The sequence below is a fragment of the Oncorhynchus gorbuscha genome, linkage group LG06 (genome assembly GCF_021184085.1).
Source record: "Oncorhynchus gorbuscha isolate QuinsamMale2020 ecotype Even-year linkage group LG06, OgorEven_v1.0, whole genome shotgun sequence".
Taxonomy (NCBI): Eukaryota; Metazoa; Chordata; class Actinopteri; order Salmoniformes; family Salmonidae; genus Oncorhynchus; species Oncorhynchus gorbuscha.
Window position 1 is genome coordinate 39,427,749 of NC_060178.1, and position 26,075 is coordinate 39,453,823.

Below are 26,075 nucleotides of genomic sequence, written 5' to 3' on the forward strand. Positions count from 1 at the left end.
CAGAACTCCATGGGTTGATAAATTTAATTTCCATTGATAATGTGTAATTTGGTCAGCACATTCAACTATGTAAAGAAAAAAGTATTTAATAAGAATATTTCATTCATTCAGATCTAGGATGTTTTATTTTAGTGTTCCCTTTATTTTTTTGAGCAGTGTAGTTTACAATTCTATAAATTTTGCTTCAAATCATTTGGTTTTTGATTATCAATTTCACTCCTCAAAATAATGTTTACATTAGCAACTTTTTCATGTTTACGATGCATTTCAATTCAATGGCGTGAAATTGGCCACATAAGGTACGATTGGTTTAGTTCCTCCCAGTTGCTGGCCCACACTCCAGTACAGTAGGTGGCAGTAAATGCACCATAAGGTTGGATGCCAACCAATGATGAACCTGGTAATTTAGATTACTGAACAGGATGACACTGACTGAAATGTTTAAAAACAAAACTTTATTTCAGGAGAATCAGAACAATTCCATTGAGGGTTCCCCAGTCTTGCTTTACAGAATAAAAATGAGCAATATTTGCCAACTCTTCGACATGCACTTTGCAACACATTTCCTTACTCCCACAAACATTTTCAATAACCAGGATTCCAGCCAACCTTTATGTGAGTAAAGGACATCAGATACTAAAAAGTAATGGACAGGCCGTAGACATTTTTTGGGGTAAATTATCCAAATGTCAAAACGAAAAAAAAAATACACTAGACAAAGTGGAATATATTGTAAGTAAAATTAGAAAAGCAGTGGAAATGCTTTTATGCGCATATATTGACACAATTAACCATCATATTGAAGTAAACTTAAGAGTCATGTGGTCCTCCCACAACTAGTCGGGAAAGCATGCTGTTCATTAAACTACAGATGAAATAAGTGAACTTCACAGGGTGGTGAAAGTGCAAGGTAATTAGCGTGACGCTACTAACCAATAAATATCTAGGGTCTTCGTCTGGTGACATGATAATCTATGCTTGGTTGTTAAAAAAACAAAAACTACTGTCCATATGTCACGTAGGCAATATGTGCGCTCTAGCCAACAGCACACAGATCGTGCTATTTTAGAGCACACATGCCAATACCAAAGTGAGCACACTCACTATAACGCAATCAGTGGAGTTGATTAAATGTGATGAAACCCATTTAACTAGTTTTTCATTTGATACATGGGAACTTAACCACAAAAAGCTTTTAATTTGCACTACATCACACAGCCTTTTATTTGCAACAAGTCAATAGGATGGAAACATGCACATAATGTTTTTAAGCAGATTCAAGAATATGTGCATGAAAATCTGTCGCCAATTGAATGGAAACCTAGCTGTTGCTGTACATTTTCTTGAGGGTAGAAGTGTGTCCAGACAGTTGCGTAAGATGTTCTCAGGATTGTACTTAAAGTAAAATTAACATGAAGGCTCCAAAATTATGAAGGAAAAAAAAGAATCTAACAATAGGTTAGGGTACTGCTTTTGTGTGATCATGGACTCATACAAACCATATGGGGGGAAATGTTAAATAAAACCAAAATGTAACCCCAATAAAAAAATAAAGAAAAATACACCAACTGAGATTAGAAAAAGAGAAACAAATATTTCACCCTAACTACACCATCTCTGCCTCGCTCGTGAAGGGATTGTAAATCAGACAATTAAGTACTTAACAGAGCAGAATGTGAGATTAAAGTTCCGGTTGGGGTAGAGCGTGAATTTTAAGGGACAGTGAGCACCGTTCTCAGTTTGGTACCGAGGGACGGGTTTGAAATAATTGTGGTGTGAACCTCATCCTTGGGGTTCAAATACAGAGCAAACAAAACCTACTTAACCCATAAAACAGACAGTTTGTTTCTTATGCCTACACTGCGCCGTTGTGGTTTCTAACAGGGCAGTAGCTCATTACAATATCCTTCACACTAACAGGGAAGGGGTATGTGGGTTTGTGTTGGATACATTTATTTTTTTGAAGGAAATTAGTAAAGATGGCAAAGCCCCTCTTTAATACTCTTCTGCCTGGGTCTCCACCTTGTAGCCATTCTCATTGGAAACGTAACCCTCCCCCGATTGCACCGACTCTTGGTCCATCATCAACCCATCCTGGCTGTTCTCCTCTGGCTGGGGCGGCGCGTCGCCCTCCTCCCCGTTACCCACGTCGTTCTGCTCGGCCGATGGTAGCAGGAGAGAGCCATGCCGGTCCTCCCTGCGCTCCCCGCCACCCCGCTCCCTGTCTCTCTTATGCTCCCTGTCTTTCTCCCTGTCGCCCCTGTGCCTCTCACGGTCCCTCTCACGGTCCTTGTCCCTGTGGCTGCGCCTCCGGTCACGGTCCCGCTCCCTGTCTCTGTCCCGCTCCCTCCCGCCACGCTCCTCTCCCACTTCCTCACCCACACTAGGCTCTTCAGGGATCCTCTCTCCTCCCTCCCCTATCATACCATCTCCTAGCACCAAGCCCTCATCACCTTCGACACCCTTGCCCCTCTCCCGGTCTCGCTTGCGCTCTCGACTACGGCTCCTCCTCTTCCTTTCACCTTTGTCTCTGCTCCTCTCCCTGCTATGACTGTCTCCCCCTGGCCCTCCTCCCCCCCGCTCCCTCTCTCGGTCTCTCCTCCTGCCACCCCCTACGCTCTCCTCTGCGGGCCCAGCCTGGACCAGACCCCTGTCACCCCTCTCCCTGGAGCGGGAGCTGCGCCTGCGTCTTTCCCGGGACCGGGACCTCCGTCTCTCGCCACCGCGCTCTTTCTCCACCCCCCGTTCGCGCTCACGGCTGCGCTCTCTGCGTTCCCCTCTGGGCTCAGGTCCACGTTCGCGCTCACGTTCCCTGAGGTGAAGAGAAGGGCAAAAATAAGTCAACTGTCAAACCTCTATACAGAAATATCAAGTCAGTCAAACAACAAAATGTCCAATCCCGAATCTACCGCTGGTCCATACACTCTACACAGATCTAAAATAAATTGATGTAACTAGGGAAGATGGTAATAAATCTCGCCTTCAGATTATCCAATTCGTTCAGGTCTAATGGGTAGGGCCTATTTTAAAAATAGGGTGACAACCCTCCCTTAGCAAACCACCTCAAGGGCCCAGTGTAGGTACTCACCCTCCAATTGGGGGGTGGTCATCATAACGTGAGGTGTCGTCTCTTCCAGAGTGCTTGATGTTGACGTCAGCCCCACCTCTTCTTGTCCCACCAAGACCACCGCCTGGTTGGGGACAGAAAACAGGGCTCATTGTAATACCGAAATCATAGACAGGAAATGAAAGCATTTAAAAACTGACAAAATACTTCAAAAGGATTCATAAAATGACCAATTTTAAATGGCATGACTGTAGTATGGATGATTATGCACCGTCACAGAGATCATGTACAGTTCCTCACCTAGCCTGCGGGGATGCCATCCCTTCACCGTGCGGCCTCTCTCCACATCCACCAGCACTCTCCTTCCGTCGATCTTCTTCCCGTCTGCATGCTTGTAGGCAGCTGGGGGAGGGGGGTGAGAATAAGGTAGAGAAGGGTAAGTTGGAGATCTGCGGTTTTAAAGGTAAGGTTAACAAAGAGTGCATGAATATACTGACCAGGAGCAGGTGAGGTAGTGTGGGGCTGCTCTCTGGGCAGACCATGTAGTAGTAGTAGACCTTTTTCCACCACTAAATGCTGCATTTACCTGCACATCTCTCTTTTTGAAGATGCACAGTTTAAGTATTTTGTTGTGCAAGCACTTTACTTCAGTAAATCTTTATTTTGAAATGCTAAAGAGGGATAGAATAAAGAAATTCATTCTAGCCTAAAATCACAAGTGAGCCGGTATAGCAGATAAGGTTGACAAAACCGGGGGCGATGCATTGCAGCGCTAGCTGTGCCACCAGACACCCTGGGTCGAGCCCAGGCTCTGTCGCAGCCGGCAGCGTCCGGGAGGTCCATGGGGCGACGCACAATTGGCCCAGCGTCATCCGGGTTAGGGAGGGCTTGGCCGCACTAGCAACTCCTGTGGCTGGCCGGGCGCAGTGCACGCTGACCAGGTCGCCAGGTGCACTGCGTTTCCTCCAACACATTGGATGTGTGTTGTGTCAAGAAGCAGTGCAGTTGGGTTGCGTTTCAGAGGACAAATGGCTCTTGATCTTCGCCTCTCCGTACGAGAGTTGCAGCGATGAGACAAGAATAACTATTACCAATTGGATACCACGAAATTGGGGAGAAGTTGATAACTTCCATTGAAATCATTTATTATTAAAATCTCAAACCTTATATTTTATTATATCAAGTTTGCCATATAATATTCAAACAAAACATTGAAGTTAGGCATATAATGATTGTTCAGGTGTGGTTTCTATGGAGCACTAGAGACCAATAATTGAAATCTTACTTATAATTGCACACCTGGTGTCCCAGGTCTAAATCAGTCTCTGATAAAGGGGAACAGGCTTCCAAGGTCCAGAGTGAGTTTGAAGAGTTTAGACCAATCAACGGTCTTGACTTGGCACACAACTAAGCTAAAATATTACATCTAAGGAAGCAAGCAAAAATTCTGAAAATCAATTATAAACTCAGCAAAAAGAAATCCTCACAGCAAAGTTTGACATACATGTGACTAACAAAAATGGTATAATGTGTCCCTGAACAAGGGGGCGGGGGTCAAAACCAAAAGTAACAGTTGGTATCTGGTGCATTATGTATTGCAGTGCATCTCCTCCTCATGGACTGCAACAGATTTGCCAGTTCTTGCTGTGAGATATTACCCTACTCTTCCAACAAGGCACCTGCAAGTTCCCAAACATTTCTGTGGGTAATGGTCCTAGCCCTCACCCTTCAATCCAACAGGCCCCATTCGTGCTCGATGGGATTGAGATCCGGGCTCTTCGCTGGCCACGGCAGAACAGACATTCCTGTCTTGCAGGAAATCACGCACAGAACATGCAGTATGGCTGGTGGCATTGTCATGCTGCAGGGTAATGTCAGGATGAGCCTGCAGGAAGGGTACCACATGAGGGAGGAGGATATCTTCTCTGTTAAGCACAGCGTTGAGATTGGACTGTGCTTGTTGTCATTGCAGGCAATGATGCTGTGACACACCGCCCAATACCATGACGGACCCTCCACCTCGATCCCGCTCCAGAGTACAGGCCTCAGTGTAACGCTCATTCCTTCGACGGTAAAAGCGAATCCAACCATCACCCCTGGTGAGACAAAACCACGACTCGTCAGTGAAGAGCACTTTTTGCCAGTCCCGTCTGGTCCAGCGACGGTGGGTTTGTGCCCATAGGCGACGTTGTTGCCGGTGATGTAGTAAGGCAGGTCCTCACTAGACAACAGGCCTACAAGCCCTCAGTCCAGCCTCTCTCAGCAAATTGCTGACAGTCTGAGCACTGATGGAGGGATTGTGCGTTCCTGGTGTAACTCGGGCAGTTGTTGCCATCCGGATGTACCGGTCCTGTGCAGGTGTTACACGTGGTCTGCCACTGCGAGGACGATCAGCTGTCCATCCTGTCTCCCTGTAGTGCTGTCTTGGGTGTCTCACAGTACGGACATTGCAATTTTTTGCCCTGGCCAAATCTGTAGTCCGCATGACTCCTTGCAGCATGCCTAAGGCACGTTTACGCAGATGAGCAGGGACCCCCGGCATCTTTCTTTTGGTGTTTTCCCGAGGCAGTAGAAAGGCCTTAGTGTCCTAAGTCCTCATAACTGACCTTAATTGCCTACCATCTAAGCTGTTAGTCTTAATGACCGTTCCACAGGTGCATGTTGATTAATTGTTTATGGTTCATTGAACAAGAATGGGAAACAGTGTTTAAACCCTTTACAATCAAGATCTGTGAAGTTATTTGGATTTTTACTAATTATCTTTTGAAAGACAGGGTCCAGAAAAAGGGACGTTTCTTTTTTTTGCTGAGTTTATATGTATACCCTTAAATTAGTGTGCAACATGAATGGCTCATGTAGCATTGCAAAGATTTTTACATGAAACTATATTAATTTAAATAGCTCCAGTGATTTAGAAAATACCCAACCTTTCATAACTTTAATCTCATGGGATTCTGTAAAAATGCATTAATTTAAAAGCTAAGGTAAGCAGATAAATAGACCATTACCGATATTGCGTTATTACTGAATACTGCGTGTCCCTAGTGGTTAGCCAACGGTTAAGAGCGTTGGGCTAGTAACCGAAAGGTTGGTGGTTCAAATCCGAGTAGACTAGGTGACAAATCTGTCAATGTGCCCTTGAGCAAACCCTAATGGCTCCTGTAAGTCGCTCTGGATAAATGTGTCTGCTAAATGAATAAAATGTAAACAAAGTAGTCCAAGCAGTTGACAGTACTTCGTTGTGGAGTGCATTTGAGAGCCTGCTGTGAAAAATGCTTGCTCACTTGAAATTAAAATCAGATGACAGTAATTCATGTCGCACCATATTTATGTATTTCCGCATTTTCACATCAACCTCTTACCCAGAAGGAACAGTGAATAGGCGTCACCGTGCGTCAAATCAGACACCCACCTCACTTACCAAAGTGCAGGTGGAATTGGGGATTTTCTACCAGTAGCTATGTTTCCATCCAATTGGCGACAGATTTGATTGGCAAATATTCTCAAATCCAAAGTAAATGCAATTTTTCCCACCAAACGGACTTGTTGCGGATTTTAAAAAAGGTGCGTGACGACAGTGCACACAACTTAATTTCACACTTAAGTGCTGTTGTATAAAAATGTAAATTGAGTGGTCACAAACCTGCGTTTAATAGCAAATGTGCCTACACTGGTATTGGCATGTGTGCTCTAGCAAACAGATTGCATATACAGTACGGATAGACTAGACTACACGAGATAATGGATGACAGAATATTTTGTCACGGCAGTCAAACATCGATCATCATGTCACAAGCATAAGACCCTCGATATTTATTGGAAAGGAAAATCAAGCTTATCACCGTGCACTTTTCACCACACATTTTATCTGTAGCCTATTAAACTGCATGGTTTCCCCAAGTCGTAATGGGAGAACCACACACACACACACACACACACACATTATATAGTCATTTGATAAGATTATAATTACAATCAACATTTTGCACAAAAGGCATCTATTTCGCACATAATTCAATTTTATAGACACAAAGATCCCACCATGCCAAATTAACAAATTCTGTGACATTGGTTTGAGTTCCTGAATATGTACTCTTGATTGCCAGAGTACACAACCTTGTATGGCAATGCTGCAATCTTCTTACCCAATATATGTTGTGCTTCAGAGTATATTGAGACGACAGTAAATTAGGTTGCCTTACATACAACCTCTGACCTTGTAATACTGGTCTAGAGGGGAGATATAGGGGAGGGGTCATCTCAATACAAGGAAATGTTAAATGTGACCATGTTCACATACCTTAGTGGGAGTTTTATGGGCTGCTGTGTTTGTTTTTCACCAACTATCTTACCACCGCCTGGACACGAGCGCAGTGTCGGACTCAGAACCTCCCAGAGCATAGGGCTTCCAGTTGCAAGTCAACATGGCAGGCTCCTGCCAGATTTACCACCACATAGAAGCTGCAGCTTCTGAATCAAACTCAGAACACACACAAATATATACTCCCTTGGCCCAGACAGTCTTGGGATCAGTCTATTATGACCGAAGAATTCGGCGAGATCCATGATGACCCATCCTGGCCTCTACACTGGTCTGCTCTGCTGTGGTAGACGATCCAATGGGAAATGGCACAGAGGACTCTTTCCTCTTTATATCCAATCAGAGGGCCTTACCAGAACCACTCACTTTCATAGCCAATCTGAGGGCCTTACCAGAACCCTCTCTAGATCATGGCAAATTATCACTGTACTTTAATGACATCTCACACGTTTATACTACCAGGGGGCCTTACCACAACCCCTCACTAACCTAACCAATCCAGGTTTGTCTTACCACAAACCATAACCTTCTCAACCAATCAGACAGGACTTTACTCAAAGGGGGGTTGCCTTACCTCGACCCCAAAAACGACTCGAAAACATGGCCTAAATATAATCTTACTATACAAGCACACATACAGTGCATATCAACAACAAAAAAAAAGGAAACAGAAAGGTATGTATCTAGAGAAAATTGGATGTGTTTGGTGTAGGCTAGAATAAATGTAGGCTAGTAACAGTGGTGACATGTTTCCTCACTAGACTGGTTCTATTAGCTGTATACACTGGATCCTTGCTATCAGCTGTGCCAAAGAGATCTGGGGGTGAGATGACTGCCATGTCTGAATGAGCTACCGCTATGCCCTTGTTGGCATCTGCTCTTGCCTAGTTATATAGTAGGGGCAAAGCTACATGTGCGCATAAGTATGTGCCTTGCTGTAAGTGTTTAGAGTCCCTTCGTAACCCTATTCCATTAAAGCCAGCTCAACGCACACAAGAAAGGACCTTAACTTACACGGCTAGGGGATTTTGTTTAGGACATGTGGTCTTTTTGATGCAATGTTATGCAAAATATTGCCCTTTACTTAATGATTATGCAAGAGACAACTTGATAAAATGCCCGTTTCAGACAACTAAAATACTCAAATAGTAAAAGCACTTCGGTCTATTTGTAAAAATAAAAAAAACACAAGTGCTAAAATGGATACATCTGAGGTGGCTTTAACACAAAAGGAAAACTCATAGGGCACCCATTAACTGACTAATGGCCTGGGGGGTGCATTCAATGGTCAAAGCACTAGCGCCATCTTATCAATGTCAATATTGTTCAAGCAACATAAGCAGCTTCAAACAAAAATGTGCTTTGCCCATTGAACGTAGCTCCTCTTCCCTAAATAGGATGGAGGGTGGAAAGAAAGCTTACCCATCATACAAACCCATCATACCAACCATATACTGAGCTGTGGTAGTAGGGTGTAGATGTATCATAACCATCATCATCATCATCATCTGCAAGCCAGCTCTGGCCAATAGCCATCACAGATAGGCGGCTGCAGTGGCAATGAGAACAACAAACAATTAATACACTGCAGAGCCAGCATAGACATCCCTTCAAGTCAACCCTCACCTGAGTCCCATCATACCAAGGGTGGGCGACCCTGGTCCCGGGGAACACTACTCCCTGCCTGTTCATTGCACCATGGGTGCATGAACCGAAGTGCTCCAGCAATTAAGCAGTGGCTGCGTTTCAGGCCAGCTACATTGCAGTCGCTCTGTGTGGATACTTGCCTCATCACCGACTAGCAGTCAGGCATCAGATTCTTATTTTATATGATTAGCTGATATGTAAAACACCTACTCAGGTGATGTGATATCTGGCAAGTAAGTGACTGCAATTTAGCCGGCCTGGAAGGTAGCCAGTAAGTAGAAATCTTAAGAGGCCAGATTTAGACCGGGAACACCCGCCTGCCTGAATTTAAATACGATAATTAAAATATGATAAATGACAATACCAACAGGCATGGTAGCTCGCCAGGACCAGGGTGGAGGACCACTGATATGAGCTGATAGAAATGGCCTAGTGTCACACAAAAGCACAGAGAGGAGGGTACCCAAGTTAACCAGACAAGTTGGGAGGGGGGGTACTAGCCTGTTGGTGGCCTGTAGCTTACCGTTGGTGGTCCAACCAGGGAACCCACCCGTTCCACAGAGGACTTAACACTAACCATTACAGGCCTAACCTAATGCAAGCAAAGGCATTCAAGGTGACCAGAAGAACAAGGCTTAGAAGTTGTTTATACATACAAGACATAGGCCAAATCTTCCCACCGAATGGCACCGCCACATAGAAGTGCCATGGCTGGACTAACTGCACTCACTCAGCCAAGTGCAGTACAGAAACCTTTTCTTGAGTTAGTCAAGAGGTCATCATGCTCCACAAACACAAGACAGACGTCACACAAACCTCACTCAGCACCTTGTTTCCCCTAATTAATAACATAGCCATTCTAAACTCAAAGTTCTGAAAATAATAAGGATGGATGGTGACCCTTGTGTTCAGAGTTATACCTTCAACTTGTATGGACTGTGGATCCATATTTGTAACCCCCTTTCCAGTAGGCTTGGGCGTTATACCGTATACCGGGGTATTTGGAAAAAGACAAGGATGGTTTTTCCATACTGTTGAAACAATTTCTTTGAAATTTGATAAATTTTAACATTTGTAGCTACTTAAGTAAATACCTGCAGTCAACTTGTACAATACTTTAGGAGATAAACATTGAGTTCTTAATTTCACCCATTACATTAAAATGAAGCTTACTGTAGTCCCCTGTCATGTGGTGTTTGTTTACAAGCACACAACTACGAGAGACCGGAGCCTTGGGAGTCATTCACTGTTGTGCCGCATGAGCCAGGTGATCTATATACAGTAAGTCTAAAAGTTCTCCTCTATGTTTGGTTGGCTAATTTAGTAGCTAGTTAGCCATCTAGCTAAGTGGTTAGCTTCTTCCAAAAATCAAGCATTCGCTTGGTAACAGCAGAGAATCCCCTCCTGGATCAAGAGCCTTGTTGGCAAATATTAGTTTTGTGCATGCAGCAAACTGTGTAGCATTTGAGTTACTTGTATAGTTTAGGTCAGAAACTGTACAAAATGTTCACAATGCGTTTAGCATTCTCTGGAATTTTACATGTACTTGTTAGTAATGCTAACCTTCAGATTAGCGTATCAGTGGGTTTTGAAAACAGCACCGCTTGGGTTCAGTGCCAGTATTACCGAATATCCCAGTATAACAAGGTCGGTATGAAAGCATGACAATCTGGATACCGCCCAAGCCTACTTGCCAGTTAGTTCTTGTCTGACTCTTTTCATACCATTGTTCCAAACCATATCCTGGATACTTTCCATTCAACATGTCCTTGCAGCATAATCAGACCAGCGCAGAACAGCTCAGTGTGCCTCAGCAGTGTGAACATTTTTTTAAAATTATATTTGGCAGATATTAAGAGTGGGCTTAGACCTATGGATAAATGTAAAACCAACACCCATCCTGGCCCGTCAAAGGGAAATCACACCAGGGACAGCATAAGCTGCTAGTGCAGCACAGAAAGAAAAAAAAACATTTTAAAAAAAACGGAGCCTAGTCAGTTTGCACCATAAAAAAGGTGCTATTCAGTCAAGAGGCTTCCTCGTACACTGGGCAAGAGTATAAGGTGCTGATGTTAACTAATAATCAGCAACACCAACTGCTACAACTTCTAAAGCTATAGTGAAATTACAACCATTTGTAAGCTGCCACAATCTGGTGCCTTCGTCATTTCTCACTTACACAAGTCCTTCAACAAATACTATCCCACCTACGTACCCTCCCAGCATTCAGACTCCCATTTGAGATGAGGTGGGTTATAAGGGGGTTGGTCTCACGTGGTACTCACAGTGCATGTCTCTCTCGTGCTCGTACTCTATGAAGGCGTAGCCTCTGGGCTTCCCTGACCGCTTGTTGTAGACTATGTAGATCTGAAAGAGAGAGTGACTATAATAAAGCTAGCTGAACAAGCTGGGGGGGGGGGCAAGAGGACCAACTGCCACTAACAAATGGCCAATAAGTTGTATTGTAAAACCAATGGGTGGTTTGGGAGACAAAACTTACCCTTTTGATGGGTCCATAGACCTCAAACTCACGGCGAAGCTTGGATTCCGTTGTGTCATAATTCTGCAGCAATGATAACAGTTAACATCGATCACAGGTGCCAAATACAAAAGGTGTAAACTTCACTGGCAGCCTGGTCTTAGAATTGTCCTTAGAACACACTTCTGTCTTTCATACCATTCGATAACAAAGCATCTGCATTTTCTTTCATTATATTGTTGTGTATGTGTGCTTCAGTAGTTATTAATCATTAACCGGTTTAAGTATCAATGGCCAAAACAGGATGGAAGGTAAAGATGCCATGGAAGAGCCTGTATAATGCACACTTACAACACGAGCCACAAACAGGGTCTTGAAGGCATCCCCCTGAGCATTGGGGTCATTGTGTGGATCCCCTAGAAGGCAGAAGCCAATATTACAACATGACTTCAACTTTCAGTAAATCCTATGAATGTCACAAGCTCATCATGTCAACTTACAGAGTTTCAGTTCTGTCTCCACAACAGTCTGCCTCCTCTCGATCTTCTCCCTCCTCTGTAAAACAGAAACAGGTTAGCTAGGCCCCTCAGACGCAAACCCCAAATGGGTACTGTACATGTACATTAAAGCCATGTACTAGTACAACCTACTGAAGATTCGTTATCCAATCTCATTCAGATACGCATTGAGGTTTTAGAGATTAAAAGTGAAAGAAAATGTCTAAAACAAAGTAACCCCTCTTCCAATTGTCTCACCTTTCTCTCCAACCTCTCATCACGAGTTTCTGCCCTAGTAGGGGGAGGGGCATCTCTGGGATCCTATCAAAACAGTCCAAAAGTTAAGCTAGAGGGCCAAAGGCATTCAATCAAATAGCCAACTATCCATCTCATTCATGAAGAGTAATTGCACAAGAACTTGGTAGGTTTGCCTTACCTCAAAGTGCCTGATGAAGGGAGCGATGCCACAGTATGGCTGGTTGTGGTGTTTCTCATGTGGAAGCTTCTCCAACTGGGTCAGAAATGGTATGGGGTCCCGCGGCGCAAATAGGGCCAGCAGATTGGGGGGTAAAAACTGGGTCATCTTTCACCTGCAGCAAGAAAAATACATGTTTAGTTTACAAACTACATAGTAACTAATAATGCTACCTAATATAATGTTTACATACCCTACATTATTTAGCTCATATGTATACGTATATACTGTACTCTATATCATCTACTGCATCCTTATGTAATACATGTATCACTGTATCAGCCTAAAGTTTAGGCTGATACACCACAAAAATAAAAACGCAACAACTTAAGATCTTACTGAGTTACAGTTCATATTAAGGAAATACAGATGTAGATGTTAGCGATACCACGCAAAAAAGGCCGTGGATCAGAAAACCAGTCAGTATCTGGCATGACCATTTGCCTCATGCAGTGCAGTTGATTGTGGCCTGTGGAATATTGTCCCACTCCTCAATGGCTGTGCGAAGTTGCTGGATATTGGCGGGAACTGGAACACGCTGTCGTACACGTCGATCCAGAGCATCCCGAACATGATCAATGGGTGACATGTCTGGTGAGTATGCAGGGCATGGAAAAACTGCGACATGTTCAGCTTCCTGGAATTGTGTACAGATCCTTGCGACATGGGGCTGTGCATTATGTCGTGCCATTCATCCATCACTTCATGTTTCGACAATGGGACTCTCATCAGATCACTGTATCTCTGTGCATTCAAATTGCCATCGATAAAATGCAATTGTGTTAGTGGTCTGTAGCGAATGCCAGCTCGTACCATAAACCCACCGCTATCATGGGGCACCCTATTCACAACGTTGACGAACTGCTGACCCACACATGCTGTCTGCAATCTGCCCATTACAGTTGAAACAGGGATTAATCCATGAAGGGCACACTTCTCCAGCATGCCAGTGGCCATCGAAAGGGTGCATTTGCCCACTGAAGTTAGTTACAATTTGGACATGTTGCAGCAGTGTATAAAATGGAGATCGCACAATATGAGAAATGTACAGGAGGGCATAGTCAGAGGGAGTGTACAGTTAGGATAGAGAAAGCACTGTGGGGGTGCCCATGCACTTGGGGATCAAAAGTGCCCGAGAGACAAGTTGAGATTGCCAGAGTTCAAGTGGTGCAAAAAGCAGCGTAAGTTGAGGCAGTGAATAGAGCAGAGAATAGCCCGAGGGTGAGAGTCGACTGGGAGCCCGAGTGAGTAGGATTTCTTGCATTTAGAGCCATGGTCATCAACTACACTGATTAGAGGTCGACTGATTATGATTTTTCAATGCCGATACCTATTATTGGAAGACCAAAAAAGCCGATACTGATTAATCTGCCAATTTTATTTATATATACACACACATACATAAGTGGGGCAAAAAAGTATTTAGTCAGCCACCAATTGTGCAAGTAGGTACACTTCAACTATGAACAAAAAAATGAGGGGGGAAAAAAAGAAAGAAAAATGCAGAAAATCATTGTAGGATTTTTAAATTAATTAATTTGCAAATTATGGTGGAAAAGTAGTATTTGGTCAATAGCAAAGGTTTATCTCAATACTTTGTTATATACCCTTTCTTGGCAATGACAGAGGTCAAACGGTATTTTGGCCCATTCCTCTATGTAGATCTCTAGAGCAGTGATGTTTTGGGGCTGTTGCTGGGCAACGCGGACTTTCAACTCCCTCCAAAGATTTTCTATGGGGTTGAGATCTGGAGACTGGCTAGGCCACTCCAGGACATTGAAATGCTTCTTACGAAGCCACTCCTTTGTTGCCCGGGCGGTGTGTTTAGGATCATTGTCATGCTGAAAGACCCGTTTCATCTCCAATGCCCTTGCTGATGGAAGGTTCACTCAAAAATCTCACGATGCATGGCCCCATTCATTCTTTCCTTTACACGGATCAGTTGTCCTGGTCCCTTTGCAGAAAAACAGTCCCAAAGCATGATGTTTCCACCCCCATGCTCCACAGTAGGTATGGTGTTCCTTGGATGCAACTCAGCATTCTTTTTCCTCCAAACACAACGAGTTGAATTTACCAAAAAGCTATCTGACCATATGCCATTCTCCCAATCTTCTTCTGGATCATCCAAAAGCTCTCTAGCAAACTTCAGACGGGCCTGGACATGTACTGGCTTAAGCAGGGGGACACGCCTGACACTGCAGGATTTGAGTCCCTGGTGGCGTAGTGTTACTGATGGTAGGCTTTGTTATTTTGGTCCCAGCTCTCTGAAGGTCATTCACTAGGTCCCCCCGTGCGGTTCTGAGTTTTTGCTCACCGTTCTTGTGATAATTTTGACCCCACGGGGTGAGATCTTGCGTGGAGCCCCAGATCGAGGGAAATTATCAGTGTTACAGGTCTGTGAGAGCCAGAAATCTTGCTTGTTTGTAGGTGACCAAATACTTATTTTCCACCATAATTTGCAAATAAATTCATTTTTTAAATGTTGTTATCATACAATGTAATTTTCTGGATTTCTCATTTCATCCGTCATAGTTGAAGTGTACCTATGATGAAAACTACAGGCCTCATATTTTTAAGTGGGAGAACTTGCACAATTGGTGGCTGACTAAATACTTTTTTGCCCCACAGTACATACACACACAATAATGACAATTACAACAATACTGAATGAACACTTATTTGAACTAAATATAATACATCAATAAAATCAATTTAGTCTCAAATAAATAATGAGACACATTCAATTTGGTTTAAATAATGCAAAAGCAAAGTGTTGGAGAAGAAAGTAAAAGTGCAATTATGTGCCATGTAAAAAAGCTAACGTTTAAGTTCCTTGCTCAGAACATGAGAAAGCTGGTGGTTCCTTTTAACATGAGTCCAATATTCCCAGGTAAGAAGTTTTAGGTTGTAGTTATTATAGGACTATTTCTCTCTATACCATTTGTATTTCATATACCTTTGACTATTGGATGTTCTTATAGACACTTCAGTATGGCCAGTCGAATCTCGGGAGTTGATAGTCTTGAAGTCATAAACAGAAGTCATAAACAGCACAAATGTTTGAAGCATTGAGAAGAGCTGCTGGCAAACGCAGTAAAGTGCCACATATACTCTGACTAGTTGCACAGAACATAAGAGAAGTGACAATTTCCCTAGTTAAAATAAATTAATGTTAGCAAGTAAATATGAACTAAATATGCAGGTTTAAAATGTTTTGTGTATTGATTTTAAGAAAGGCATTGATGTTTAGGTACACATTGGTGCAACGAGTGCTTTTTTCGCAAATGCCCTTGTTAAATCACCCATTTGGAGAAGTAGACTGATGCAATGATAATCAATGCAGTGCCTGTTAATTTATATGCCAGACAGGACAAGCTAGATAAACTAGTAATATCAACCATGTATAGTTAACTAGTGATTATGTTAAGATTGGTTGTTTTTTTATAAGATACATTTAATGCCTAGCTAGCATCTTACCTTGGCTCCTTGCTGCACTCGCATAACAGGTAGTCAGCCTGCCACGCAGTCTCCGCAATGTAATCGGCCATGATCGGTGTCCAAAAATGCAGATTACCGATTGTTGTAATAGGCCCTAATTAAATCAGCCATTCCGATTAATTGGTCAACCTCTAATACTGATGGAGCAGAAATCTCTGATGGAGCAAAAGATACATGGTAGTTGCAGCAGCAGATAAATATTTGGGTGTAAGATTTTAACACAGAAGATCTGCAGGACGTTGAGAGAAGGGGTTCCATTCTCCCAGGCCTAGTGTAGGATAATTTAGGGTCAAAGTAGTGGGATGGGTTGGTCAGTTTTGTGGGATAGTTTTTAGGTGTAAGGTAAGGCTAAACAGTGGTGCAATTGAAGTTCCATTCGCTTTTTATTATATTTTCTCGGTGACAAATGTACAATCCACACTGACCTGTGAAAGCAGACAGTCTACTTCTGCTGGAAAACCACACAATGAGAACCCGCTATTGCACAAACAGTTAATTTTAGAATCCCTAGTGTTGACCAATGACCAACGAAGGGGCGTTGACTTTGGCACCGAACTTCGGCTTGTATTGTGACAAACAACTGTTCGCACGAACAGCCAAAAAAAATAAATAACGGGATGCCCCCCCCTCCTCTCTCAAGCATCCCATTAATCTCTGCGTGTACATAGCGCAGGGAGGCGGGGAGAGTCCTTCGAATTGCACCTTCAAGACTAAAACGAACAAAAATGTCACAACATTCCGTAATATATACACCAACTGTTCCGGATAAGGACGCCTTTAGAACAAGCATTTCGTTACACATGGTTAGCAAATGTTATTGCGAGTGTGTGTGTGACCAATACAATGATTAGATTAGTCTGGCTTCCGACGAGACACCTCAGTGGGCTAACTGAGGCTAACAACGCAGTCAAACAATGGACCTTAGCCAATCCACCAAAGCTTTAAGCTAGTTAATTACAGAAAGACCAGATACCTAAAATAAAATATGGTGCAAATGTGATACATTTTAATAGGTCTAGTTCGGTTAACTAAACTGGAATATGTAACGTTATCTACCAAAACGCTAACCACTGTCCAGCGTAGGCCTCGTGCCTCCACTCAGGGACACTACACATTTCTGGCCCACTCACCTTAACTCTTCATTCAACCCCTTTAAAACTCAGAGAGCCCGAATCAGGCAACGTGGAATAAGAGCGTGCACTCTAATTGTTCCACACAAGATGTTCCCTACAGTTGAATATACTTGAGCTTCAGCTTGATTAGCTTCTTGCCAGGAAAAAATATTTGTCCTCAACTTAAAATGGCGGGATGACGTAAAGCGACAACACTGTCGCGACAGTTCCTCTAATGTTTCACGAAGCTTCGGGCTAATTTACGTGAGACCTGGTTTCCACAGAGAGGATGGGGAAACATCCGCGGAAAATCTGTCTCCCTCCAGCAGATGGCGATTTTTCGTTGTTTCGCCGATCAAGCAAATACTTTTTGTATGGAGGTCAATGAAAGTGTTGAAATATGGCTTATTTGCTACGTGAGGTTTATTTGATTGAATATATGTTTCATACTGTTTACGTTGTTACGAGTGTACTGATATAAATAGGACACGTAACATCCCGGCAACTTTGTGAAAAATCGGAATGGTCTCGAGATGGATATGCATATTCATGGTATGAATATTGCAGAACGGCGAAAAGTTCTGTACCCACTCTTCAAGCAGAATAGACTAAAGGGAAAATGTATAGCTCTCATAGTCGATAAACTGTATATTGATACCCAAATGTTTCCGAGACACCAAAACTACACCATGGCTACTCTAAATATTACAAAGTTGCCATATAGGAGTCGAATAATGGAACACTCAGTAATATCCATGGTGAGGATTTAAAAAATATATATTTAAAAAATAAATATATATATATGAAAACAATAAAATAGTACACTATAACAATCAAGACAGGGAATGTTGTAAAATGATTCGTATTCAACTTTCAATTTATAAAATTGTATAAATAGATAGTATTAGAAGAAAGGATCATTATCGAAATAATACATCTTCAAATATAAGGAACTGGAACAACAAAGTTACTCAGAATCAACATGGTAGGGATAAAAACACAGCAAACAGAGGACTTAGAAAGCACAATATGTGGGTATGTACATGTGTATTGTGATGGAAGGTGGGGTGTGTGTTTTTGTGTTTGGAAAACTGTGGAGTTAAGGTTTGAAAAAAGAATGGATGCGAATACCAGATCCCATGTGTATCTGAGCAGGGGTTGTGAGAGAGAGCTTTCAATTTTGTGCAGATATGGGATATACATTTTAAAATCAATTATAAATATATTTTAGTTATTTATTGTCCTATCATGATGGAACAGTTCCCAACCCTATAAAACTAGACACCCACCTGAGTGACCTGTACACTAAGGAGAAGTTTTATCTGTTTTATGGGTCTACCATAAGTAGCCTATACGCAGCCAACAGGAAGATAAATGCGGTCAGAGACCAACTAAAGCAGCACTGCCCCGTCAAGATTCTGAGCCTGCCTGGCAGTGTTGGGACTACAAAGCCAAAGTCCCCTGATGGGTGAGCATAATATACAAGGAATTTCTCAAAGCTGTTAATGAGAACCTTGACAACCTTGTACCTAGCCGGTGGGGATTTGGGTGGGGTGCCCCCACCCAGGTAGTGGCAGTGCTGGCAACACTAGCTGCAGTAACCCATGGGGACATGGCTCCGGGCAGCCGAGCGGAAATGGAGGAAAACTCGCCTCCCTGCGGACCTGGCATCCTTTCACTCCCTCCTCTCTACATTTTCCTCCTCTGTCTCTGCTGCTAAAGCCACTTTCTACCACTCTAAATTCCAAGCATCTGCCTCTAACCCTAGGAAGCTCTTTGCCACCTTCTCCTCCCTCCTGAACCCCCCTCCTCCCTCTCTGCAGATGACTTCGTCAACCATTTTGAAAAGAAGGTCGACGACATCCGATCCTCGTTTGCTAAGTCAAACGACACCGCTGGTTCTGCTCACACTGCACTACCCTGTGCTCTGACCTCTTTCTCCCCTCTCTCTCCAGATGAAATCTTGCGTCTTGTGACGGCCGGCCGCCCAACAACCTGCCCGCTTGACCCTATCCCCTCCTCTCTTCTCCAGACCATTTCCGGAGACCTTCTCCCTTACCTCACCTCGCTCATCAACTCATCCCTGACCGCTGGCTACGTCCCTTCCGTCTTCAAGAGAGCGAGAGTTGCACCCCTTCTGAAAAAACCTACACTCGATCCCTCCGATGTCAACAACTACAGACCAGTATCCCTTCTTTCTTTTCTCTCCAAATCTCTTGAACGTGCCGTCCTTGGCCAGCTCTCCCGCTATCTCTCTCAGAATGACCATCTTGATCCAAATCAGTCAGGTTTCAAGACTAGTCATTCAACTGAGACTGCTCTTCTCTGTATCACGGAGGCGCTCCGCACTGCTAAAGCTAACTCTCTCTCCTCTGCTCTCATTCTTCTAGACCTATCGGCTGCCTTCGATACTGTGAACCATCAGATCCTCCTCTCCACCCTCTCCGAGTTGGGCATCTCCGGCACGGCCCACGCTTGGATTGCGTCCTACCTGACAGGTCGCTCCTACCAGGTGGCGTGGCGAGAATCTGTCTCCTCACCACGCGCTCTCACCACTGGTGTCCCCCAGGGCTCTGTTCTAGGCCCTCTCCTATTCTCGCTATACACCAAGTCACTTGGCTCTGTCATAACCTCACATGGTCTCTCCTATCACTGCTATGCAGACGACACACAATTAATCTTCTCCTTTCCCCCTTCTGATGACCAGGTGGCGAATCGCATCTCTGCATGTCTGGCAGACATATCAGTGTGGATGACGGATCACCACCTCAAGCTGAACCTCGGCAAGACGGAGCTGCTCTTCCTCCCGGGGAAGGACTGCCCGTTCCATGATCTCGCCATCACGGTTGACAACTCCATTGTGTCCTCCTCCCAGAGCGCTAAGAACCTTGGCGTGATCCTGGACAACACCCTGTCGTTCTCAGAGATGGAACAACTGTTGAACATCTGAGCTTGTGGTTGTTTGTGGGGGAGAGGGGTCGAGTGTGTGCAAGTACGTGTGTGTGTGTATGTATCCCACATCTGTTGCTATGGGGTTGTGATGTTAGGGACAATATAGGATGAATCACAATAATTGTTTCCTAAAATAATAATTGCTTGCCAAAAATGTAATCTTTGTAATGGCAATAGTGCTTATAGGTAACAAACCTTTGCATGAACTGCCTGTCACGCCCTGACCCTAGAGAGCCTTTTTATGTCTCTATTTGGTTTGGTCAGGGTGTGATTTTGGTGGGCATTCTATGTTCTGTTTTCTATGTTTTTGTATTTTTATGTTTTGGCCGGGTATGGTTCTCAATCAGGGACAGCTGTCTATTGTTGTCTCTGATTGGGAATCATACTTAGGCAGATTTTTCCCTTCTGCCATTGTGGGAGGTTGTCTTTGTTAGGGGCACTATAGCCTTTGTAAGATTCACGGTCGTTTTTGGTATTTCTTGTTTTGTTGGTGATGTATGCTCATCACGCTGCACCTTGGTCTCATTCTGACGATGGCCGTGACAGAACCTCCCACCACCAAGGGACCAAGCAGCGTGGCCAGGAGGAGCATGGATCCTGGGCCCGGAAGAAGAGCGAGTGGAGGACATCTTGGACATGGGAGCAGGTTATGGCAGGGGACAAGACCCTGCCATGGAAACAGGCGGAAGTAGCAAGGGAGGAACGACAACGATACCAGGAGTTACTGCAATGTAGCAGGTACGAGAGGCAGCCCCTCAAAATATTTTGGGGGGGCACACAGGGAGATTGGCGGAGTCAGGTTATAGACCTGAGCCAACTCCCCGTGTTTACCGTGGGGAGAAGCGTGGTACTGGTCAGGCACCATGTTATGCGGTGAAACGCACGGTGTCTGCAGTGCGCGATCACAGCCCGGTGCGCTACATCCCAGCTCCCCGCATCTGCTGGGCTATGGTGAGCATCCAGCCAGGACGGATGGTGCCGGCTCAGCGCGCCTGGTCTCCAGTGCGTCTCTTCGGCCCAGGATATCCTGTGACGGCTCTGCACACTGTGTCTCCGGTGCGTCTACACAGCCCAGTGCGTCCTGTGCCAGCGCCCCGCATTTGCAGGGCGAAGATAACCATCCAGCCAAGACGGGTTGTGCAGGCTCTACGCTCGAAACCTCCAGTGCGCCTCCACAGCCCAGTGTATCCGGTGCCTCCGCCAAGAACCAAGCCTCCAGTATGTCTCCCCAGCCTGGTGAGCCCTGTGGCAGCTCCACGCACCAGGCTGCTCATACGTCTCCTCACTCCAGTGATGATCCATGGCACGAAGCCTCCAGTGATGATCCATGGCACGAAGCCTCCAGTGATGATCCATGGCAAGAAGACTCCAGTTAAGAGTCATAGCACGAAGGCTCCAACAACGGCCTCCAGTCCGGAGTCCCCTGGCGACGGCCTCCAGTCTGGGGCCCGCAATGAGGGTCCCCGCACCAGAGTTGCCACCAAAGTGGGGTGAGCCAGAGGTGGAGCGGGGTCTACGTCCCGCACCAGAGCCGCCACCGCGGATAGATGCCCATCCGGACCCTCTAGGTTCAGGTTTTGCGGCCGGAGTCTGCACCTTGGGGGGGGTGCTACTGTCACGGCCTGACCTTATTGAGCCTTTTTTTGTCTATTTGGTTTGGTCAGGGTGTGATTTGGGTGGGCATTCTGTTTTATTTTCTATGTTTTGGCCGGGTAAAGTTCTCAAACAGGGACAGCTGTCTATCGTTGTCTGTGATTGGCAATCATATTTAGGCAGCCTTTTTCCCTTCTGTCATTGTGGGAAGTTGTCTTTGTTTGGGGCACTATAGCCTCTTTGTAAGCTTCACGTCGTTTTTATTATTTATTGTTTTGTTGGCGACATTTCAACAAATAAAATAAAATATACGCTCACCACGCTGCACCTTGGTCTCATTCCGACAACGGCCGTGACACTGCCTACATTATTACGCATATTATTTGTGAATTGTGGAAATTAAGCAAAAAAATAATTATATATACACTACAGTTCAAAAGTCAACTGGCAGGAAACAGACTCCTCACATGTCCTCAACTGGCAGCTTCATTAAATAGTACCCACAAAACACCAGCCTTGACAACCTTGTACCTAGGCAGAGTTTCAAAGAAAAAGCCATATCTCAGACAGGCCAATAAAAAGAAAAGATTTAGGTGGGCAAAAGAACAGACACTGTACAGGGGAACTCTGCCTAGATGGCCAGCATCCCGGAGTCGCCTCTTTTGACACTGAGACTGGTGCTTTGCGGGTACTATTTAATGAAGCTGCCAGTTGAGGACATGTGAGGAGTCTGTTTCTCAAACTAGGCACTCTAATGTACTTGTCCTCTTGTGCAGTTGTGCACCGGGTCCTCCCACTCTTTCAATTCTTGTTACAGCCAGTTTCCGCTGTTCTATAAAGGGAGTAGTACACAGCGTTGTACGAGATCTTCAATTTCTCTGCAATTTCTCACAAGAAATAGACGAGTTTCAATAGAAAGTTATTTGTTTCTGTCCATTTTGAGCCTGTAATCGAACCCACAAATGCTGATGCTCCAGATACTCAACTAGTCTAAAGAAGGCCAGTTGTATTGCTCCTTTAATCAGAACAACAGTTTTCAGCTGTACTAACATAATTGCAAAAAGGTTCTCATGATCAACTAGTCTTTTAAAATGATAATCTTGGATTAGCTAACACAACGTTCCATTGGAACACAGGAGTGATGGTTGCTGACCATGGGTCTCTGTACACCTATGTAGATATTCCATTAAAAAAATCTGCCATTTCCAGCTACAATAGTCATTTACAACGTTAACCATGTCTAACACAGTATTTCTAATCAATTTGTTATTGTAATGGGCAAAAAAGTGTTTTTCTTTAAAAAATAAGGACATTTCTAAGGGACCCCAAACATTTGAATGGAAGTGTATGTATTGATAACTATATAAACTCAGCAAAAAACGAAACGTCCCTTTTTCAGGACCCTGTCTTTCAAAGATCATTCATAAAAATCCCAAAACACTGTTTCCAATGTTTGTTCAATGAACCACAAACATTTAATGAACATTCTCCCGTGGAATGTTCGTTAAGACACTAACAGCTTACAGACTGTCCGCAATAGGCTGAGAGAGGCTGGACTGAGGGCTTGTAGGCCTATTGTAAGGCAGGTCATCACCAGACATCACCGGCAACAAGTCGCGTTTGGGCCAAACCCACCGTCACTGGACAAGACAGGACTGGCAAAAAATGCTCTTCACTGACGAGTCGTGGTTTTGTCTCTACATGGGTGATAGCCGGATTCGCGTTCATCGTCAAAGGAATGTGCGTTACACCGAGGCCTGTACTCTGGAGCGGGATCGATTTGGAGGTGGAGGGTCCATCATGGTCTGGGGCAGTGTGTCACAGCATCATCGGACTGAGCTTATTGTCATTGTAGGCAATCTCAACTCTGTGCTTTACAGGGAAGACATCCTCCTCCCTCATGTGTTACCCTTCCTGCAGGCTCATCCTGACATGACCCTCCAGCATGACAATGCCACCAGCCATACTGCTCGTTCTGTGCGTGATTTCCTGCAAGACAGGAATGTCAGTGTTCTGCCATGGCCAGCGAAGAGACCGGACCTCAAATCCCATTTGAGGTCCGGCGAAGAGCACGTCTGGGACCTGTTGGATTGGAGGGTGAGGGCTAGGACCATTCCGCCCAGAAATGTCCGGGAACTTGCAGGTGCCTTGGTGAAAGAGTGGGGTAACATCTCACAGCAAGAACTAGCAAATCTGGTGCAGTCCATGAGGAGGAGATGCATTGCAGTACTTAATGCAGTTGGTGGCCACACCAGATACTGACTGTTACTTTTAATTTTGACCCCCCTTTGTTCAGGGACACATTATTCCATTTATGTTAGTCACATGTCTGTGGAACTTGCTCAGTTTATGTCTCAGTTGTTGAATCTTATGTTCATACAAACATTTACACATGTTAAGTTTGCTGAAAATAAACGCAGTTGACAGCGAGAGGATATTTCTTTTTTTGCTGAGTTCATAATACAAATCGAGGTGAGGGCGTTGGAAATGCTTTTGATCTGCTTCTGTTCTGTGGGTGGCACGGTGTGCTCTTTTCGAAGTTTGGGTCCCGGTGTCTCGGGGGCCCTGGGACCTCATGGCTTGGTTTTTGCTCTGACATGCACTGTCAACTGTAGACAGGTGTCTGCCTTTCCAAATCATGTTCAATCAATTGAATGTACCACAGGTGGACTCAAATCAAGTTTTAGAAACATTTCAAGGATGATCAATGGAAACAGGATGCAATTGAGCTCAATTTCAAGTCTCATAGCAAGGGTCTGAATACTTATGTAAGTAAGGTATTTAAAAATAAAAATAAATTATACATTAGCAAAAATTCTAAAAACTGTTTTTGCTTTGTCATTATGGGGTGTTGTGTGTCAATTGATGAGGAACATTATTTAATCAATTTTAGAATAAGGCTGTAACGTAATAAAATGTGTAAAAAGTCAAGGGGTCTGAATACTTTCCGAATGCACTTTAAATGGAGGCTTAAATATCCAGGCCTAGCGAGATATACATGGCAGAGGCTCAATCAAGCTAGTCACCTTGACTAGTTTAAAATGTGTTGATAGGGGGGACAGAATGTGGTCAGACCATCATACCAACATATATTACTCTTACAGAATTTCCACGTACGCAAGGATATTGGAAATTGAATCAGCCTATTGGATGATAATTTGTTTTTAACTAGGGCATAAGAATTTATAAAGGACATAACATAGGCCTGTTGACGAGCAGATCCCCTTATTGTATGAATGTGCCTTTAGAGGCCATGCAATTCAGCACTCATCTCTAAAACAAAAGCAATTTAGGTCAAAAGAGTCCATATTAACAAAGCAAATGGAAGGACTAATAGTACAGATAGATAGCAATAAAAACTGTACCATAGAGGCACATAATAAGTTAGAGGAAAAACAACAAGAAATTGAGGAACTTATTCAAGAAAGATCAAGTGAATTATATTATAAAAAATAGAGCAAACTGGATGGAATATGGGGAAAAATGCACCAAATTATTTAGAAATGCCCCCCAAAATAATTTACTGAAACTTGTGACAATGATGGAGTCACCCATGATTCACCAAACAATATTTTGAAAGAGGAAGCAAGTAGTTTAAGCACATTTTATTTTCAGTCTCCTCCATCTCCACTAACCAACGATAATTGTATGGATTTTTTTCTATTAATTATGTAAAATTAACTAACTAATTATCGCATGTGAAGCCCAAATTACAGTGGAGGAACTTCTTGATGCAATTAAAGCCTTTAAGTCAGTGAAAACTCCAGAGTTGGATGGCATACCAGTGGAAGTATACCAAACCTTTGTTGATGCACTCAGAGGACCGTTATTAGCATGTGGAGCACCACTCCTACACACATGGTAGATTATTAGTTACTCAACAAGAAGGTCTGATTTCATTATTACTGAATCATGATCCAAGTTCTAAATATAAAGACCCTGTCCATAAAAAAATGGAGACCCCTTACACTGCACTTTTGTGATGCAAAAATTCTAGCAAAATGTATAGCGCATGGAATTCAAAAGGTAATGTCTGATATTATTCATCCTAATCAGACAAGTTTTTTACATGGACAATAAATGGGAGATAATATAAGACAAGTACTTGGAAACAGGTGTAAGGCTCTGATTGTCCACAAGAGGTCACAATGTCCTTCTTCTTAATTGTCTGTGTTCACCTGCACTCGTTCTGGAAGAGTGTTCTTCGGAGGACAGCTAATCAGCCGTGTCGATGATTCCCAGAGTGTTGAAGAAAGCAGTGTAGTCGGCGATGATTTGAAAAGAGTAACCGGATAGTCCTACTTAAATTAACTTTTTTAGATACAGTACCGAGAACAGCACCTCAACCGTAACATTGACTGTTAGAGGCTACTTCGTCTTCTTCAACCTTGTGTTGATTTTCAGGGTCGTGACTAATGTAGATCTTGCTGCAGT

The 26,075-nt window shown here is 43.8% G+C and overlaps 1 protein-coding gene across 3 annotated transcripts; it reads right to left on the reverse strand.

Moving 5' to 3' along the window:
- Nucleotides 1–433: 433 nt before the first annotated feature.
- Nucleotides 434–26,075, reverse strand: LOC124037929 (U1 small nuclear ribonucleoprotein 70 kDa-like). Of its 3 annotated transcripts, none has more exons than XM_046353203.1 (10): nt 25,820–26,075; nt 12,448–12,601; nt 12,270–12,332; nt 12,015–12,069; nt 11,866–11,930; nt 11,536–11,598; nt 11,321–11,402; nt 3,368–3,469; nt 3,089–3,191; nt 434–2,812 (listed from the first exon to the last, which is right to left on the reverse strand). In XM_046353203.1, exons 2-10 carry the CDS (start codon nt 12,592–12,594, stop codon nt 1,996–1,998), a joined length of 1,497 nt encoding a protein of 498 aa, XP_046209159.1. In that variant the 5' UTR covers nt 12,595–12,601; nt 25,820–26,075; the 3' UTR covers nt 434–1,995. The 3 variants fall into 3 exon arrangements, with proteins under 3 accessions (XP_046209159.1, XP_046209158.1, XP_046209157.1); XM_046353202.1 differs by having other exon boundaries at nt 25,747–26,075; XM_046353201.1 differs by lacking the exon at nt 25,820–26,075 and adding an exon at nt 17,115–17,306.

Coding starts and splice junctions, on each gene's coding strand:
- LOC124037929 (XM_046353203.1), bottom strand. CDS start 12,594: ATGACCCAGTTTTTACCCCCCAATCTGCTGGCCCTATTTGCGCCGCGG. Junction 12,333..12,447: donor CCTTCATCAGGCACTTTGAG/GTAAGGCAAACC, acceptor CTGTTTTGATAG/GATCCCAGAGATGCCCCTCC. Junction 3,192..3,367: donor ATGGCATCCCCGCAGGCTAG/GTGAGGAACTGT, acceptor GTCCCCAACCAG/GCGGTGGTCTTGGTGGGACA.